The following is a 19524-nucleotide window of genomic DNA, read 5'->3' as shown; positions in this document are numbered from 1 at the left end:
AAGGTCCCTGAAATCATGTCTGAATTCCCATATGATATGCACTCACTTCTGCCATAGCAACTACAGATAATACTGAATGTAAAATGCATGTGTAAAGAGATTTCTTCCTGCCTTTGAAGAATGGAGTGCAGAAAATTACCATGGTGGCTGTCTTGTAAAAGGAGGAAAAAGAAAAAATATAGCAGAAAAGGAAAAAACAAATGATGGGGTAGAGTAGACAAGCGAAACTTGGTTTATGTCTATGACTTTTTTCTAAAGATCAGTGAGAAAACAGCAAGAGAGCTAAAACCTCCTTTCTGTTCCTTCTGTGGGTACACAATTAGAAAACATCAGGTGACTGGCAAGACAAGCTGGCCTCTCTAGGCTGTTAGCAGGGCACAGGAGGTGGAATGAAGCAGCAGGATGTGAAGCAGGCCAGGGCCTGTACCAAGTCCCAGGTATGTGCTGAGAGGCAGGCAGTGGCCTACAGCAGGTGCAGCACAGCCAGTGCCCAGCGGCCTCAGGAAAGGAAAACCTGCAGGTGCAGTCAGGACATGCCCTGAGCCTCCCCAGCCACATGATTTTCTGAATAGCTGTCCTATCCTCATTGTCTGTCTGCAAGATTATGGTTTGCAGTGGGAGGAGATGCAAGAGAGGGAGTGGCTTGGTGGAGTCTCCAGTTCTGGAGACTTTGATGACACACAGGCTGCTGCAGAAGTTAGGGGTGTCTGAGGGGGTGGAACAGCTTCAGAGTCTTGATAATTTGAACTGGCTGAAGCCATGTGGATAGAGATGTCCCCTGATATCTCCTATACAACGTACCTCCATCGTTAACCCATGTGTGTGAGACACAGGACAGAATGCCCTCTTTTTCTCACTTAGGTGCTACCTGATGCCTTCCACACCCAAATTCTTGTCTTGCAACCCTAACTCTGTGTCCACAATGCTGAGAATTTCCTGTGACTTCCTGAGCTCTTTATCCAATGAAGAGCTATATCTAGCTCAGAAATACTGTGCTCAGCATTTTATTAAGCTATCTCTCAGTGTTTCTCATGACTTGTAATCAGAAGTGCTTTTACAAATAATACGTCATTTTTTTACAGCTTGGAAAAGGAGTGCATGTAGAGCCACCTGTCTTTGGCCAGCTTCCCTTCTTTCCTGTTTAAAGCCTACTTGAAGTGAAAGAGGGGTCTGGGGACTGAGACAAGAGCATAAGTATAATTGTTGTTGTAGCACTGAGTCACCACCTCTTTAAGTAGTGGAAAGAACAGAGACTGAGACTGGTATTCCCCGCCTTCTACCCCATGGCTTGAACTGGGGTGTGATTCCAAAGGACACAGCCTGGAGAGAGGTTGTTTGGAGGGATAAGTCACCAAGGAAGCACTAGAGATGGGGAGAGAAATCTACAAAAACACTACCTGGTAGAAGAGATAGTGAATAGGGACATGGAGATGAGAAAAGAAACTAAGCTAAAGATCCTGTTGGCACAAATGTCCTAGAAAGACACATGCTGAGAGATCCTCCATACATAAGCAGGCAGATTACTAGGGTCATCTAGGTACCAGGAGAAGCTTCAGGACATCAGTGTCTGTGAGGGCCAGGGTTTTCTCAGTCTTAACACATCTACTTTGAGTTTCCCTTCACTGCTCTGCATACCTTCCTGGATGCTTCAGTCTACTGAAAGACACACAGTGCAACCTACAGGACTCCACTGCTTCTGGGAAGAATGTAAGAATATGGTATACTGGGAAACAAACATCCTCATACTGGGAAAGATGAGTAAGAAGAATGACAACTTAAGAGCTGACCTCATGGTAGACAGGGAAGAGAGGGAGAGTAGGAGAGGGAGAGAGAGACAGAGACGGAGACAGAGACAGAGAGAGACAGAGAGTGTTCTGATCATAAGAAACCAAAGATGAAAGAACTGTCCTAGGCTGTAACTGGGATATGAAAAAGGCACCTTCAGTTCCCCTCCAGCTAGAGTTGCTTCCTATTCTGGGAGCTTGAAATTTGACCATGCTTTGAACTTGATCCTCATGGCAAGATCTAAAGAAGACCTCCATAGTATAGGAGATCTCCAAGACCTCCCAGAATTCCAAATGTCACAAATTAAAAAACTATGTGCACCAGGCAAGGTTATGCCCCTGCCAGAGTACAAGGCAAATCACAGCCAGCATAGCATCATTACAGAAGCTGAGTTCCTCTTCCAACGCCACCTCACCAACTTCATCCCAACCTACAGCCTTGGTTCATAGGTCCAGCACCCAGATGAGATCATAGCACTAAAGTGCCTTATACACGTAACACCTTGCTTTATACAGCTGCAGTGTTGGGTATGGAATTGGGGCTGTCATAAAAATACAGTCATGGTAAGGGAATTTTAAGTGATACATTTAAAAACATTTTACAAAGGTGCCTAGTACATACAAGACACTTTGTAAACACTAGCTTCCATGATTATTATGTGCAGAAATTTCTCATTTAAAGGTCTGTGTATTTTGGCACATTTTATTGTTTTGGCATTTCTTCCTATTCAGCATTACATTACTAAGAATGGCTATGATTTCAGCAAATAGCTTGGCCATCTCCTAAAACTCTCCAACAGCAGACGCTGGCTCATCTTCAGCTCCTGAACAGAACTGGATTCCTTCCTCCATGAATCAGCACCCTCTTTGGGCATGCCTGCAGGAAGCCAAGACAGGTGGGGTTTTGCCTAACTGAATAGGTGATTAAGACATTCCTTATTGGATGTTACACAAATACCTTCCCCACAAAAGTACTCAACTCATAATGGTCCACTATCAGAGAATTCTGCCTTATTTCAAGTCAATGTTATTTTTATGAAAATCATGTCCCAGGCACACACAGGGTGTTGTGAAAAAAATCTTTTCTCTGCCTGTTACTAGGCACTTAGCTGAAAAACTGAGTGAGTTTTTGAGCATTTTAATATCTGCTCTAAATTTAAGCTGTGGATGCCTCACCCACCTCTTCTTTCCCCACCTGTGCTCTGTGTGTTTGTGTCTGTAATGCACCCATATGTGGTGTGCACATATCCATGCACAGGTACAGCAAACTCACCGTTACATTTAGTGAACCCTGCTCCTCCGAGAATTCTGTGTTCTTGGTTCCATCTGTTGCTACAACTGCCTTCATGTCTTGCAGATGAAGAGAGAAGATTTATTTATATAGACTTTTTATTCTTGCTGGCCCTCCTCAATACCTCATAGAAGGGAATGGGCAAAATGACCCTATGTGGAAGCTAGATAATATGAATTAGAAAACAAGAGTGGCAGAGAAGTATCTAGATTATGCCTATATGCTACATGGGTCCCCCCACAACCATTTGCATGAGCAGCAGGGAAGCTGGTGAATTAATATTCACCTTGGAGATCCATGGTGGGAAAGTGAAACCTAAGTCTATTAGGTCATAGCTTCTTAAATTTAGTGTCACACCATGTATGGTATTACATAAGTGAACTGTGGGTTACAAAAAATTTAGCAACAGTAAAAACTCATCAGTTAACTTATACCTGTAGTGTGTCCAGACCTTTCACAAAGGTGCCATACAGCTCTACTCCAACTTTTGCTGCTATTATTCCTTCCCCAACATGATTACTCAATGTATATCCTCAAGTTGCACAAAGACCCTGAAAATTTCTTGAACTACCTCATCTTCATTTGGAGGCCATTAAGTATTAGGAATTGCAATTCTTTTTACTACATACACCAACATCTCAGCTCTTACAGAAGTACGTGGTCTAATTAAATCCTTTTCACATCATTCTGCTGTGTATGGGCATCAAGTTAGGATTTCTCTGGAATGTATTGTGCTATAACATTCTGTTTTAAAACTTCTATTTGCATTGTTGATTTGAATTTCATAAAAATATCATCAAATGAATTTGAGGTTGGAATTAGGATAGAATTTTCAACAATTTCTGATATAGTCCTAAATATGCTTCTGCCATCTTTTTTACTATATATGCATGCATGCATGTATTATGCAAAGATGTATTCTTGGCATTGATGATTATAAAAATCAAAACATAGATCAACTCCAAAAGCAGTAAGGTATTCAGCTTACAGTAAAGAGAGCAATGGCCTTTCCTTGAGAAAAGGACACTTCTGATGGTAGGAAGGAGGCAGGGACTTCTAGATCACAGCAGTGTCCCTTTGTGTTCTGTCTGTGACACAGAGCCAAGCTCCATTCTCTAGAAGGGCAGTAAATAAAGCAGTTGTTTAGGGCTTTTGCTCCTTTCAGATGCTTCTCAGTTAACAAGTGGCTAGCAGAAAAAAATTACAGTTTGGAAGTAACAACAAAATAATTTTATGTTTGAGACCACTACAGCACAAAGGGTCACAGAATGAGGAAAGTTGCAAACTGTTGGATTCAACCACATCAGGTGGATAGAAGTCCTGTAATGCCTCTTACTGGCACAAGCATTCTTAATTGTGGAGTTCTGCATAGAAACCTTGGGAGCTACAACAAGGAGTGCTCAAGACATGCACTAATCCCCTCAACATGTCATTACATCTGCATGTATTTGCCTCCAGCCTACAGAACAGGACAACCCTCTCTGGCTTAGTAATTTGTGGCTTGCTGTGTATCTAAGGCTGTCATTTAGTTCATCAGGAAAAATTTCCTCCCTCTAATACACATTGCCTTTTGTTCATTCTGCCTCCCTCTTTCTCTTCTTACCCCACTTTGCCCCAATTAGATGACTCCAGCCACTGGCAAAGTCCCCTTCACAAGGGCTTGTTAGGTGAAAGGGCATTTGAATGTAGAAGAATACAGTTCTGCCGCTTCCCCTTTATCTAGGAAATGCTTGCCCTCTATCTTCCCTCTCTGCAATACCAAAGGTCATTGACATGGATGAGTAAACATAAGAGCCAATCACCTATGCAGCAGGTATTATCTTCAACAGACTTCTGAGCAAACATGAGTGCCTTCAAGAAGACTCTAGCCTGCTGCTATAAAACAATTCCTAATATGCACATTACTGTTGGTGAGGAAAATTAGTGAGACCTGTCCCATCATTCATGGTAAAACTTTCATTGCTGAGTGCTGACTGACAAATCACAGGAACAAAATTAGTGCGTGCCATCAAAAGCAAGCCTCATTAATGATTCAGGCAGTGATAAAGAAGTTCAGAGAACCAGTATGCCCTCTGCTGTTTCCCTTTACCTGCATGGGAGTGGTTTAATGTCTATTCACTTCTTAGCATTTCCCCATCTCTGAATAAACTCACCTGTATACAGAAACTGGAGGTTGCCCAATAATTTTTAAATCTTCAAATTTTAGCTGTAAATACCCTGTAGATTTTATAGAAAATGTACATGCTTCTAAAGCTGGCTCATTACTTTTCAAGATCTGTGCAGTATAAGCAAACACCAGCCCACAACATAAGACTGATTTGTTAAATGATCTATGATAATCAGGAAAAAACACTGACTGAAGCAAATGGAATCATGGCAAGAAGGTCCTACCCTGCCTGTGGCAGCGAGAAAGAGGCAAAAAGCTGCTCCTTTCTGTTCCTTCTGTGGGTACACAATTAGAAAACGTCAGGTGACTGGCAAGACAAGCTGGCCTCTCTAGGCTGTTAGCAGGGCACAGGAGGTGGAATGAAGCAGCAGGATGTGAAGCAGGCCAGGGCCTGTACCAAGTCCCAGGTATGTGCTGAGAGGCAGGCACTGGCCTGCAGCAGGTGCAGCACAGCCAGTGCCCAGCGGCCTCAGGAAAGGAAAACCAGCAGGTGCAGTCAGGACATGCCCTGAGCCTCCCCAGCCACATGATTTTCTGAATAGCTGTCCTATCCTCATTGTCTGTAAGATTATGGTTTGCAGTGGGAGGAAATGCAAGAGAGGGAGTGGCTTGGTGGAGTCTCCAGTTCTGGAGACTTTGATGACACACAGGCTGCTGCAGAAGTTGGGGGTGTTTGAAGGGGTGGAGGAGCCTGGAGGTCTGAGGATGAATATGTGTTCGATAACTGTGCTGAAGACTGGGTGACAGTGGTTATGCTGGCAAGTCTCCAGGCAATCCCTTGTCACCAGGGAGAATACTTCTCTTTCATGATATCATAGACACTTGCCTTCCAAAAAGGGCTTTGATCCTAGGCCAGTATCTAGTATGTCTCCCATTGGCTTTTTGAAAAAAGTAGAAAACAGCACTTAAGCATGCAGGGTGGCTTCTTGTTCTGAAGCCTTCAGTAGTATTGAATAAGGGGGACAGGGCATGGGATCTCTGGAGGAAGCTCTCTTGCTTTACTTCCTATTTGCTTCTTATATTTACCTTTTTTCAAAAACAAATCCATGAAAAAATCTCCAGTCCTATTCACTATTGTTTCCTGTGTCCTGACATACATTAGATTGTCTGTTTTTTGCTGAAGGGCTGAGCAAGCTTGAACTCCGAAGCATATCACGATGGAAAAATTCACTCCATGTTAGATCTCAGTTGAGTTCTTGTGTTCAGGATATGTTGATTCTCAGGAAAGCTGATGGAGCATGACTTTGAACACAATATAAATCAAGGGGCCAGATCTGCTCGTTAAATCCCAGCCCATGCATTGCTGAAAGCCTCTGACATAGCACATGGGATCAAGAAAAGAAATTGATGTTTTTACTCCATAACTACATGGGTTTAGGGAGCATCCTGTTCAATTGGGACATCACACAGAATTTAAAATACTCCAGAGTAAGCATAAGAGCTCAACCATGGACTTTACTGTGTCTAAAACTGAAATATGCATTCCTTTTCCTAGAGGAAAAGTCAATTTGATATCTGTCTTCAAGCACTATGTGTCTGGATAAGTTGATCCAAGAGAGTCCAGCTTTCTGAAAGTAAGACACCCGAGCAATGACAAGTAGTTTAGTTTGTTGTAAATATGTCCTAGACATAATGGCACAAATTATAACAATCAACTAAGTAGTAACCGTCTATAAGACACACAGAAACTGACCAAGGGGTTGCTGCCAGAATGAGCTGATTCAGTTCTTACTATAGCACAACAGAGTTTCAAAAGTCCTTGCTGATCACACATTCTCAACTAAAGACAATCCTAGTACTCAAATCAGCTGGATGTAAAATTTGACTATAACAGTTTTCCCTTCATTTTACATACAGGCAGTATTGCCAATCTAGGAAAGGATATCAAAGCAGGCTGGTGTTTCTGAAAGATGGCTGGCTATCACCTCCTGCGACATTCTAAGAAGCCACTGGGTTTTTAGTTCTTTCAACTCATTTTAGTCATTACATTTGAACATTTGGCCTCACCACATGTCCATATATCTTATACCTTCTTAGAATGGGCTTCCTTCTGCCCACAAGTCTCCAACTCTAACTCTTTATCAAATTTCTCCTCCTTTGTGACAACATCTTTATCTCTGCTAAGAAGGTAGATTGTTATAAGTCCCCTGACCAAGCATTTCTTCCACATCAGAAGACTTTGCACTACTTATCTACATGAGTATTGCTAAAATCCCAGGCACAATCAACTCATTGTCTAATATATAATAATTGCCATTCAAAGGACAGATCAATAATGCATATTTTCAAACCATACTCATAGACCTTAGAGGCTCTGAAGTGCCCCAGGATACCTTTGGATTTCAGTTGCCTTTAGTCGTGAGGAATAAGATCCACCCAGACAATCTATTGTGTACTGACTTCACAGTATACAATGCAAAGCTAGAGTGACACTCTAGGGATTTAACATTAATGGAGCCATTTCCTTTGATATCAATCTTAGATTTTTAAATCTTGATCATGATTTCTTGCATTCTATGTCTCAAACTCAGTCTCCCTTGCTATTGTCTTCTTGTCATATTCTCAAGTCCAGGAGCCCAACATTTCTTTTTCCTGTCCTTTTGGCATTCTTTGCCCTTCTGTTCCTTTGAATAACTTATTCAGACACCTTTGCCTCCAGCCCAGTATCAGAAACTTCTCTAGTGTTCTGTGTGTTTATGGTGCCCTGAAAAGTCTGTTTTGTAAAGTGTAAAGATACAGCACAGATCCTATGGCAGGCCAAGCACATCATGGAATGACATAAACTTTTCAGAGCACAGAATAGATATGGTTTATGTGCCCTCTCCACAGAAATAAGTGCCATTTGTGTATCACCCCATTAAGATTCTATTAGGTAAGCTAGATAGAACTGAGAGCTTGACAGAAGTTACAAAGTGCCTGCAACTTTGAGAAATGGGTGAATGCAAGAAACATTGCTAAGTCTTAAAGGGTTTTCCTACCTGTTAGCCTACACTAAGGCCTCTCATCTGGATTGCAGGGACTCAGGTTCATTATAATAAGTTGACACTTAGTAAGTCAATAAAGGGCTGGGCAGCTCTAGGCACATCCCATACTATGGTTCATATGAGTCCTCTCTATATAATTTTTCAACCATTATTCTTTCCTTTATAAACTGATTCAATCCATTCTTGAAGGTGTGCTCTATTTCTTCTATAACACTTTTTCAATCCTACGGTTGAATTTGAGAAGAAATATAAAAGCTCCCCTTTCTTCCCTTGAATTTAGAACTATGGTGTCTTTACCAGTAATGTGGTATAATTTTTCCAGATTTCAAAGGATTGGAAAAATTGTATGCCCCAATGCCCCATACATGTGTAGGCATTGTCTATTTTAGTATGATCAGTACCATGCAAAAGGTGTTCCTGGAGTTACATTGATTAGGAAAAAGAAACAATTTTTACTGTTATAAGAAAAACATACCATTTAATAATGAAAATAATAATATATTAATAATGTAATTCATAAAACCAGAAGTTCTAGTAAGACAGGATAGTTCTTTTGTAGGATCATCTTGGTCACCATTAGTTAGGGTTTTACTGCTGTGAATAGATACTATGACCAAGGCAAATCTTATAAGGACAACATTTAATTGGGGCTGGTTTACAGGTTCAGAGGTTCAGTTCATTCTCATCAAGGCAGGAACATGGCAGAATCTGAGAGTTCTACTCTTCTTTTGAAAGCTTCTAGCAGAATATTTGCTTCCAGGCAGCTAGGATCTTAAAGCCCACATCGACAGTGACATACCTACACTAACAGGGACAAGCCTTCTAATAGTGCCACTTCCTGGGTCAAGCATATATAAACTATAATGTTCTACTTCCTGACCCCCATAGGCTTGTTCAAACATGTGAGACTATGGGGGCAATACCTAAAAGTAGAGTAATACAAAATACACTTGGTCCAACTTCAAAAGTTCTTGTAGTTTACAGCAGTCAAAAGAATCTTAAAAGTCCAAAGTCTCTTCTGAGATTCATCTAATCAATTAGCTGTAATTCCCAAATCAAGACAGGAAACCAGCTGGACAAACTACAAACTCTGCATCTCCATGCCTGATATCAAAGCAGTATTCAGATCACCAACTCCTGTTTCATCTTTGTTGACTGCAATAAACTACTTTCTCTTTGGCTTCTCCTGCTTTGTTAGCAGCATTCCTCAGCAGGTATTCCTTCCCCTCAACTCTGGCATCTGGAACATCTTGGGGTCTCCAGGGTAACTTCAATGTCACAGCCTGTTTCAGTGTCTGGGATCTACACATGATCTTCTGGGCTCCTCCAAAGGGCTGTTGTCACTTCTCTGGCTGTGCCCTCTGTAGCACTTTTAAGCTTAAATTGATCTACTCCATTGCTGCTGATATTCTTGATGATCATCCCATGGTACTGGCATCTCCAATATACTGGGGTATTCTGCTATAACTAGGCTTCAACAAAACCCTTGCATAGCCTCTTTTTATAGTGCCAAGCCCCAAATCCTTTGTCTGACCCCTTCAGTCCTTGGTGATCAACTGCAACTGAGGTTGCACCTTCACCAATGAATGGCCTTCCATGGCCTCTCATAGTGCCAAGCCACTGCTGCTCTTCATGATCCTTTCATGCCTTCAAAACCTACCTGTGTGACTCTTAAACATTACCAAGTACAGCTTTAGCACAAGGTACAACCTTAGCTATCTTTGGAACATAGCTTCTTTGTGCTCTGACAAAACATGTCCCAGAAGATTTCACCTCATTGATGCTGCTCTCTTCTTAAACACCACTAATTTCTTAGCTCTAGTTAACCAGCATCAATTGTTCTGTAATCCCTTCTATTCTAGACTCTAAAGACAGAGCTACATGGCCAAAGCTGCCAAATTCTGCTGCTTGCTGGGGCTGGAACACAGTCTCCTTGTTCTATTACGTTAACACCAGTTTTCTGTTTTCCAACTCCATTCTGCCTAAGCTTGGCCGTCTTGGAATTTGCTCTGTAGACTGACTTTGAAATCAGATATCCCAAGACCTGTCACTTAAGGACTGAGATTAAAGGTGTCATCAACCAAGCCTGAACTTTAAGTTTTTCTTCACCTAGAACTTGCTTTGTGCTAGGCTGGCCTTGAATTCAGAGATCAGTTTGTCTTTGTCTCCTGCGATTAAAGGTGTGTACTACCATGCCTGGACCTAAACTTAGCCCCCTTTAATACTTGACCATATATGTTTATTTTTCCTTTCTCAGCTTGCTATGCTGAGAACACAGAGAAAAAGTCTCTTCTGGGCTGTTTTTGAGATTTCCTTTGTCAATTAAATTAATCTGAGTCATATCACCTTAGCCTCAGGAAGACTCTTCAGACAAGGGCACAAGCAGCCATGTTCTTCACCAAAATACTACAAAAAAAATGTCTCTAGGCCACATACTGAAGTTCTCCACTGAAACCTCTTGGGCCAGGTCTGCACAATTCAAATCACTCTCAATAACAATGTCTTCCATATTTCTACTTGGATAGCCCATTAAGCCCCATTTAAAGCATTCCATTGCTTTCCCCATCCAAAGTTCAAAAATCCACATTCTTTAAAACAAAGAATGGTCAGGACTATCAAATACTGGACTCCCAGTACCAACTTCTGTCTTTTGGTTTTATTGCTATGAGAGGACACCATGACCAAGGCAAATCTTATAAAGGAAACATTTAATTGGGGTTGGCTTACAGGATCAGAGGTTCACTCCATTATCAAGGCAGGAACATGGCAGCATCCAGACAGGCATGGTACAGCTGGAGCTGAAAGCTCTACATCTTCTTTTGAAGGCTGCTAACAGAATACTTGCTTCCAGGCAGCTAGGGTGAGGGTCTTAAAGCCCACACCCACAGTGACACACCTACTCCAAGAGGGCCATACCTTCTAATAGTGCCACCCCCTGCGCTGAGTATATACAAACCATCATACCATGCAATCTAATTTCCTAAAAAGTAATGGTTAGAGGGCTGCATTATGAGTCAAAAGCTGTCAAGATTAGAGTAGCAATGCCTCACTCCTGGTAAACTGCAGTGTTTTTATTATTTGTGTGGCATTTTAAAACTTTGCAGATCACTTTTATATCCTTGACTTCATTTGATCTTTACCCTCAGCCTGGCAGTAGATGGAGCTGGTATAGTGACTAACAAGTGAATGGACCTAGGTCCAGAGAGGTCAGCAGAACTTAGCTCCAGAGTCTACAAAAGAGAAGTAAATGTAGCAAAATCTGTGCTCACAGTTTGGTAGAGGGAACTGATTTCACAGATGACCAAATAGAGGCTTGTGTGTTATGAGTACTAATTCACTGTAGCTCTCTATCCAGAATTTGCAGATATGAGAGAAATAGTGACTTCTGATAGCATGACTCTTCTTCTGTGGAGAGCAGCCTGACCCTAAGCAGCCAGGGCCAGAGACACTAGAGTATAGACCTTCCCAAATACTGTAGGTCCTAGAAGGATGAAAGGAGCTTTAAGTAACTGAGTTACAGTAATTATGTTGGCTTTAATGGAGCAATACCTGCTTTTGTTGTGCTATGGTGCAAAGACCTAATTATTCAAACACAGCCATTAGTTCCCACACAGCAAAGATGACGGCAGATGTTATAAAGATACCATCTCTTGGACACCTGCCCACTAGGCCCAGCTTCTAAGACTCTTTATACACAAGTACAGCTCTGCCAGAAACATCCACCACATATTTTAGGACACCATAGCCCAGAAGTGACCAGTGATATCTGAAGAAGAACAGATGTGGTAATGAATGTTTCTCTCTCTACAGCTTCCTAGTAAACCAAGGACTGGTTAGAAAGGAATGGCCTTGACTGCCTGGGGCCTACTGTGTCCTCATCACAGTTTCACATAGACAAAAAACTTCCACCAGGGCACAGAAATCCATTACACACACACACACACACACACACACACACACACACACACACACACGACTGAAGAAAAAACATTCATATTATCAGAGGACAAAATGTACTCAGAACTCAGAAACCTGTCCAACTTCTTACTGCCACCACCAGGAGGGAAAAAAGTGGCTTGCTGAATTGTAGGTACACTATTGCTTAAACTTAAGCACTCAAAAGCAGGCACCAGCCTGCCTGCATTTTTCCTATCCCAGCCCTTCAGTGAGTAACTGTTAGGAAAACACAAAGGGCTTTTAAAAGTTCAAAGAATTTTTTAAGTGGCTGCATCATTATTACCACCAAACATCTCAATACATTGACTTTTATAAACTAAAACAAATAAAAAAACTTACTTTGAGAGGAGACAAAGGAGGTTTCACTGTGTCAACCATAACAACAAAATTTTCTAGAAGAGGGGTCCCTCAAGGCTTTCTCATTTTTCCTGTGTGTACACACACGCACGCACGTGTACACACACACACACACACACACACACACCACACACACACCACACACACACACACCACACACATGCACGCACGCACGCACGCACGCACGCACACATGTATGCAAACACTTTGTAATGTGAATCCTTCCCAGAAGCTGGAAAACTGAAAGCAAAAGTAGGAAAGATTCTGGAGATGTTTCTCTTAAGTTTTCCTCTATAGTCTTGTGTCGGATTTCCTTCTGGCTTCTTCTGTGTCCACCAATGATAGAGTGTCTATTTGTCTGAAAACTGCAGGCTGCAGAGTTCTGCTTATAAAAAGAAAAGCATGGAAGTCTAAAAATGCTGCTCGGTTGCAACGTACTTTCATAACAGTCTGGGTTTAATCACAAGTACTGAATAAGGAAACGCTGGAGGGAGGGATTGAAAAACAGATTAGTTGTAATAATGAGAACTCTTGTCTTGGCATCAAGTATTTGATATGAACAATACTGTGTTATGCTGAGTGGAGGAACTGACACACCAAATGGAAGTGAAGAGAAGCACAGCCCTCCACATGGCACTGGCAAGTCCTACTGGTAAGAAGTGATCAGCTTGGTGATGTTTCACATACAGATGTAAAATCAAACTTGCAAAGATGAAGGGTGAGTGCTTACTTTTTAGGAGAACTGAGTTTCAGAAACCTGCAGATGTCAGGAGAGCTTTTCAAGTATATCAGCTCTAAATTGCACACAGTAAAATTGACTAATTAAATTTAACTAAAAATAGAATGGTAGCATTGAAATGTATTGGGGAGCGTGATCTCTTACTAAGAACTGGAACAATTTCCCATGTTTGACAAAGACCTGAAATAGCACCTAAATCCTTCACAGTTGTCCTAAGGGTAAATGCCAAGAAGGGAGTGAAACTCTTATAAGTCAAAAGCTGGTTCTGTATGTGAGTAACCTAGAATTCCATAGTCCCCAGGTCTTGAAACGAGAGAGTTGTTGGGTACAAGACTGAAAAGGAAGTTGAGCCATGGTCTCTTCTCCCTAGCCTACAGATAAGGGATGAAGCTGAGAAATAAAGTATCTAGAGTCTTCAGCTAGAGACCAGCATACACCTAGGTTCTACCTATGCTTATTGGCTGTAGAAGCAACACTATCAAACTCACAGTAAAACAGCTCTGGGAAACAATGCCCTCTGTGCAGAGGGGACAGAGCTTTGGAATCGAGTGTATGGATGCTTCCCACAAAGCCGTCTCCTCACTAACTGGTCACAGTCTGTCCTCCAGTTCAGTCAAATCCCTAATGTTACCCAAATAAGCAAGCACCTTAGTTTTCTTAGGTTATCTTTTTTCAGAAACTTAGTTTGTCATTTTTCTTTCACCATGGAACATAGCACAGAAGAGCCAGGACAGTCCTGCTATCTACATGCAAAGGCACAGCACTGGGCAGAGTAAGACTTCTCATATCCAGAGAGGACATGAAACTTCTGTTGATCAAAAGAACACTTCCATCTTCCATAGCCCCCCAGCCTCTTGTCTTCCTGAATGTTCATCTTAAGAACAATGATATTAGATTGTCATGTAACAATTTAACTAGGACCAAAGACCAAGACAACATGCCTATAGGGGACAGAATTCCTCTGTATAAAGGGAATATTTTCCATTGTGAGTATTTACACTAGGAAGGCAACCTTGAGACCAGGTGAAGTGGTAAAACTCACCTTCTGTGTGGTGCCAGGAACCAGGTTGAGGTAGGCTTCTAGGGTGCCAGGGAATGACCTGAAGGGAAAGTAGGGCATGTGGTGAATTGAAATGCTTTGGGGAAATAAAAGTTTTTGGATAGTTGAGAACATGTTTGGGGGCTTTTACCCTTCCTATGAATTAATTTTAAAACTAGTGCCATAAATATGCAAAATAAATGGTATTTGAGAAAAGCAACTAATTATAGGTCAATCCCTCCTTGATTAAGATCTCCCAAGGAAGCTCAAGGACTTATATTTTGTCATAGAAAATAATCTTGGACAAACAAAGGTATTATGGGATCCACCTTGCTACTATCAGACCATCACAGGGTAATTGACAGTCACTTGTGTTAATAGACATCTGTTCCATTCAGAACCCAATCAAATGACTGAGAGCCTGTGGGCAATGTGTAGAGGTCACTTAGATATTTGTATTATAGTCACAGAACAGACTGAAAATTTAATCAAAATGTAGCTTGCACATCCAAAGACATCTCTATAGAGAAATATTTTTATAAAATGTTTTGACCAGATTTGCTAATAAAGAAAATCAATGAATATTTTCCATCTTCTTAGCAAATTACAAATAAACTAAAGGTTATTTCCTCAGGGACAGGTTTTGTTTGTTTGTTTTTTAGACGCAGTATAACTTTGTAAGGAAGGCTGATAAAACCTTTCTGGTGCCAAGATATCAGACATATACTACCATGATTGGCTCCCAAGTACTTAGTTTTGGTGGGCTGTGTCTATCTAGAGCTATCTGGTGACCAATGTTGCTGTTCACATAAGATACTTTCCAGAAGTTCCTGGGCGGATGTCATACAGACCGAAAGAACACACAAATGTTAGGACAGGACACTATATCCTGCAAAACTCTCAATTAGCATAGATGGAGAAACCAAAATTTTCCATGACAAAACCAAATTTATACAATATCTTTCACAAATCCAGCTCTACAAAAGATAATACATAGAAAACTGCAACAAGAGGAAGGAAACTGCACCCTAGAAAAAAAAAGAAAGTAATCTTCTTGCAAGAAACCCAAAAGAAGAGAGCCACACAGACATAATTCCACATCTAACAACAAAAATTGCAGGAAAAAAACTTTCCTTAATATCTCTTAAAATCAATGGACTCAATTCTCTAATAAAAAGACATAGACAAAAAGACTAGATACTGAAAGAGGACCCAACATTTTGCTGCATACAGGAAACACACCTCAGTGACAAAGACAGGCACTACATCAGAGTAAAAGGTTGGAAAACAATTTCCCAAGCAAATGGTCCCAAGAAACAAGCTGGAATAGAAATTCTAATATGGAACAAAATAGAATTGCAACCAAAAATTATCAAAAGAAATAAAGAAGGACACTTCATATTCATCAAAGACAAATCCACCAAGATGAACTCTCAATCCTAAATATCTATGCTCCAAATGCAAGGACAATTACATTCATAAAAATGAAAATCCTACTAAAGCACCTCACACAATGACAGTGAGAGACTTCAACACCCGACTTTCAGCAATGGACAGATCATGGAAACAGAAACTAAACAGAGAAACAGAGAAACTAGAGAAATTATGAACCAAATGGATTTAACAGATATCTATAGAACATTTCATCCTAAAACAAAAGAAAATACCTTCTTCTTAGCACCTCATCATATGTGCTCCAAAATTGACCATATAATCCATCACACAATGGACCTCGACAGATAAAAGAAGATTGAAATGATCCCATGCACCCTATAAGATCACCTGGTCTTCAATAACAACAAAAAAGACAGAAAGCCCACATACACATGGAAGTTGAACAGCACTCTACTCAATGATAACTTTGTCCAGGAAGAAATAAAGAAATTAAAGACTTTTTAGACTTTAATAAAATTGAAGATACAACATACCCAAAGTTATGGGACACAATGAAAGCAGTACTAGGAGGAAAACTCATAGCTCTGAGTGCCTCCAAAAAGCAACTGGAGAAAGCATACACTAGCAGCTTGATAGCACATGTAAAAGCTCTAGAACAAAAAGAAGCAAATACTCCTAAGAGGAGTAGAGAGCAGGAAATAATCAAACTCAGGCCTGAAATCAACCAAGTAGAAACAAAAAGATCTATACAAAGAATCAACAAAACCAGAAACTGGTTCTTTGAAAAAAATCAACAAGGTAGATAAACCCTAAGCCAGACTAATCAGAGAGCATGGAGACAGTATCCGAATTAACAAATATTAACAAATTAAGCAATATCAGAACTGAAAATGTAGACATAACATAATCTGAGGAAATTTGAAAAATCATCTGATCCTACTAAAAAAACTTATATTCAACAAAACTGGAAAATCTGGATGAAAAGGACAATTTCATAGACAGATATCAGGGACTAAAGTTAAATCAGGAGGAAATAAACCATCTAAACAATCCCATAATTCCTAAAGAAATACAAGCAGTTATTAAAAGCACCCCCCCAAAAAACAGGACCAGTAGGATTTAGTGGAGAATTCTATCAGACCTTCATGGAAGACCTAATACCAATACTGTTCATACTATTCCACAAAATAGAAACAGAAGGAAACTACCCAATTCCTTCTACAAAGCCACAATTACTCTTATACCTAAACCACACAAAGACCCAACAAAGAAAGAAAACTTAAGGCTAATTTCCCTTATGAATATTGACTCAAAAATACTCAATAAAATTCTTGCAAACTGAATGTAAGAATACATAAAAATATCATACATCATGATCAAGTAGACCTCATCCCAGGGATACAGGGATGGTTCAGTATAAAGAAACACATCAACATAATCTACTATATAAATAAACTCAAAGAAAAAAGCCCCATGATCATCTCATTAGATGCTGAGAAAGCATTTGACAAAATTCAACACCCCTTCATTTTAAAAGTCTTGGAAAGATCAGGAATTCAAGGCCCATACCTAAACATAGTAAAAGCAATATACAGAAAACCACTAGTCAACATCAAACTAAATGGAGAGAAACTTGAAGCAATTCCAGTAAAATCTGGGACTAGACAAGGCGGCCAACTCTTTCCAGACTTATTCAATATAGTGCTCGAAGTCCTAGCCAGAGCAATTAGAAAACAAAAAGAGGTCAAAGAGATGCAAATTGGAAAGGAAAAAGTCAAAATATCATTATTTAAAGATGATGTGATAGTATACTTAAGTGACCTCAAAAGTTCCCCCAGAGAACTATTAAGCCTGATAAATAACTTCAGCAAAATGTCTGGATATAATATTAACTCAAACAAATCAGTAGCCTTCCTCTATTCAAAGGATTAACAGGCTGAGAAAGAAATTAGGGAAATAACACCCTTCACAATAGTCACAAATAACATAAAGTACCTTGGTGTGACTCTAACCAAGCAAGTAAAAGATGGATATGACAAGAACTTAATTCTCTGAAGAAAGAAATTGAGATGATCTCAGAAGATGCAAAGATCTCCCATCCTCATGGATTGGCAGAATTAATATAGTAAAAATGATCATCTTGCCAAAAGCAATCTACAGATTCAATGCAGGACCCATCAAAATTCCAACTCAATTCTTCATAGAGTTTGAAAGAACAATTTGCAAATTCATTTAGAATAACAGAAAACCCAGGATAGGGAAAAATTATCTTCATCAATAAAAGAACTTCTGGGGTAATCACCATCCTTGACCCCAAGTTGTATTAAAGAGCAATAGTTATAAAAACTCTATGGTATTTATAAGAGACAGGCAGGTAGATCAATGGAATAGAATTGGAGACCCAAATATGAACCCACATACCTATGTTCACTTGACCTTTGCAAAGGAGCTGAAACTATACAGTGGAAAAAAGATAGCATTTTCCACAAATGATGCTGATTCAACTGGAGGTCAGCATGTAGAAGAATGCAAATCGATCTATTCTTATCGCCCTGTACAAACCTCAAGTCTTAAGTGGGTCAAGGACATCTACTTAAAACCAGATACACACAAACCAATAGAAGAAAAAGTGGGGAAGATCCTCAAACACATGGGCAATGGGGAAAATTTCCTGAACAAAACACCAATGGCAACCAACAAATTAGGAAAAGATCTTTACTATTCCTACATCTGAGAGAGGACTAATATCCAGTATATACAAAGAACTGAAGAAGTTAGGGTTAACCAAATAACCCTATTAAAAAATGGGTTTCAGAGCTAAACAAAAATTCTCAGCTGAGGACTATTGAATGGCTGAGAAGTACCTAAATAAATAATCAACATCCTTAGTTATTAGGGAAATGCAACTCAAAGCAACTCTGAGATTCCCCCTCACACCAGTGAGAATGGCTAAGATCAACAACTCAGGTGGCAACAGATGTTGGTGAGGATGTAGAGAAAGAGGAACACTCCTGCATTGCTGCTGGGACGGCAAGCTGGTACGCTGGAAATCAGTCTGTAGGTTCCTTAGAAAATTGGACATTGCACTACCTGAGGACCCAGCTATACCATTCCTGGCCTAGACCCAAAAGATGCTCCTACATATAACAAGGACACATGCTTTACTATGTTCATAGCAGCCTTATTTATAATAGCCAGAAACTGGAATTCACCCAGATGTCCTTCAACAGAGGAATGGATACAGAAAATGTGTTTACTCAGGTATTAAAAACAATGACTTCATGAAATTCATAGGCAAATGGATGGCACTAGATATATCATCCTGAGTGAGGTAACCCAATCAGCCCAACTGCCACTCCCCACACATACACACACAAGGTATGTGTGTATCATTCTCTGATAAGTGGATATTAGCACAAAAGTTCGGATTGCCCAACATACAATTCACAGACCACATGAAGCTCAAGAAGAAGAACAACTGTGGATGCTTCAGTCCTCCTTAAAAGGGGAACCTCCAATTTTCATTGGAGACAAAGTTTGTAGCAGAGACTGAAGGAATGACCACTCAGAGCCTGCCCCACCTGCGGATCCAGCCCACATACAGCCACCAAAGCCAGACAATATTGCTGATGCCAAGAAGTGCATCCTGATAGGAGCCTGATTTAGCTGTTTCCTGAGAGTCTCTGCCAAAGCATGACAAATACAGAGTCAAACACTGACTGCCAGCCATTGAACTAAGAATGGTGTCCCCATTGGAGGCATTAGAGAAAGGATTGAAGGAGCTAAAGGGGTTTGCAACCCCATAAGAACA

At 40.4% G+C, this 19524-nt stretch overlaps 1 protein-coding gene across 1 annotated transcript in view; it reads right to left on the bottom strand.

Annotated features, from left to right (window-relative positions):
- Positions 1-10887: 10887 nt before the first annotated feature.
- Positions 10888-19524, bottom strand: part of LOC102550976 (uncharacterized) — a 184252-nt gene continuing 175615 nt past the window's right edge. Inside the window, exons 4-5 of the mRNA XM_087577248.1 lie at positions 14322-14379; positions 10888-12922 (exon numbers count right to left, since the gene is read on the bottom strand). Coding sequence (XP_087433374.1) covers positions 12891-12922; positions 14322-14379 — 90 coding nt within the window. The 3' untranslated portion in view covers positions 10888-12890. The remainder of the gene's footprint in view (positions 12923-14321; positions 14380-19524) is intronic.

This window comes from Rattus norvegicus, chromosome 11, assembly GCF_021556685.1.
Source record: "Rattus norvegicus strain SHRSP/BbbUtx chromosome 11, alternate assembly SHRSP_T2T, whole genome shotgun sequence".
Classification (NCBI taxonomy): domain Eukaryota; kingdom Metazoa; phylum Chordata; class Mammalia; order Rodentia; family Muridae; genus Rattus; species Rattus norvegicus.
The sequence above is the reverse complement of the archived record's forward strand: the minus strand, read 5'-3'. Positions and strand labels throughout refer to the sequence as shown.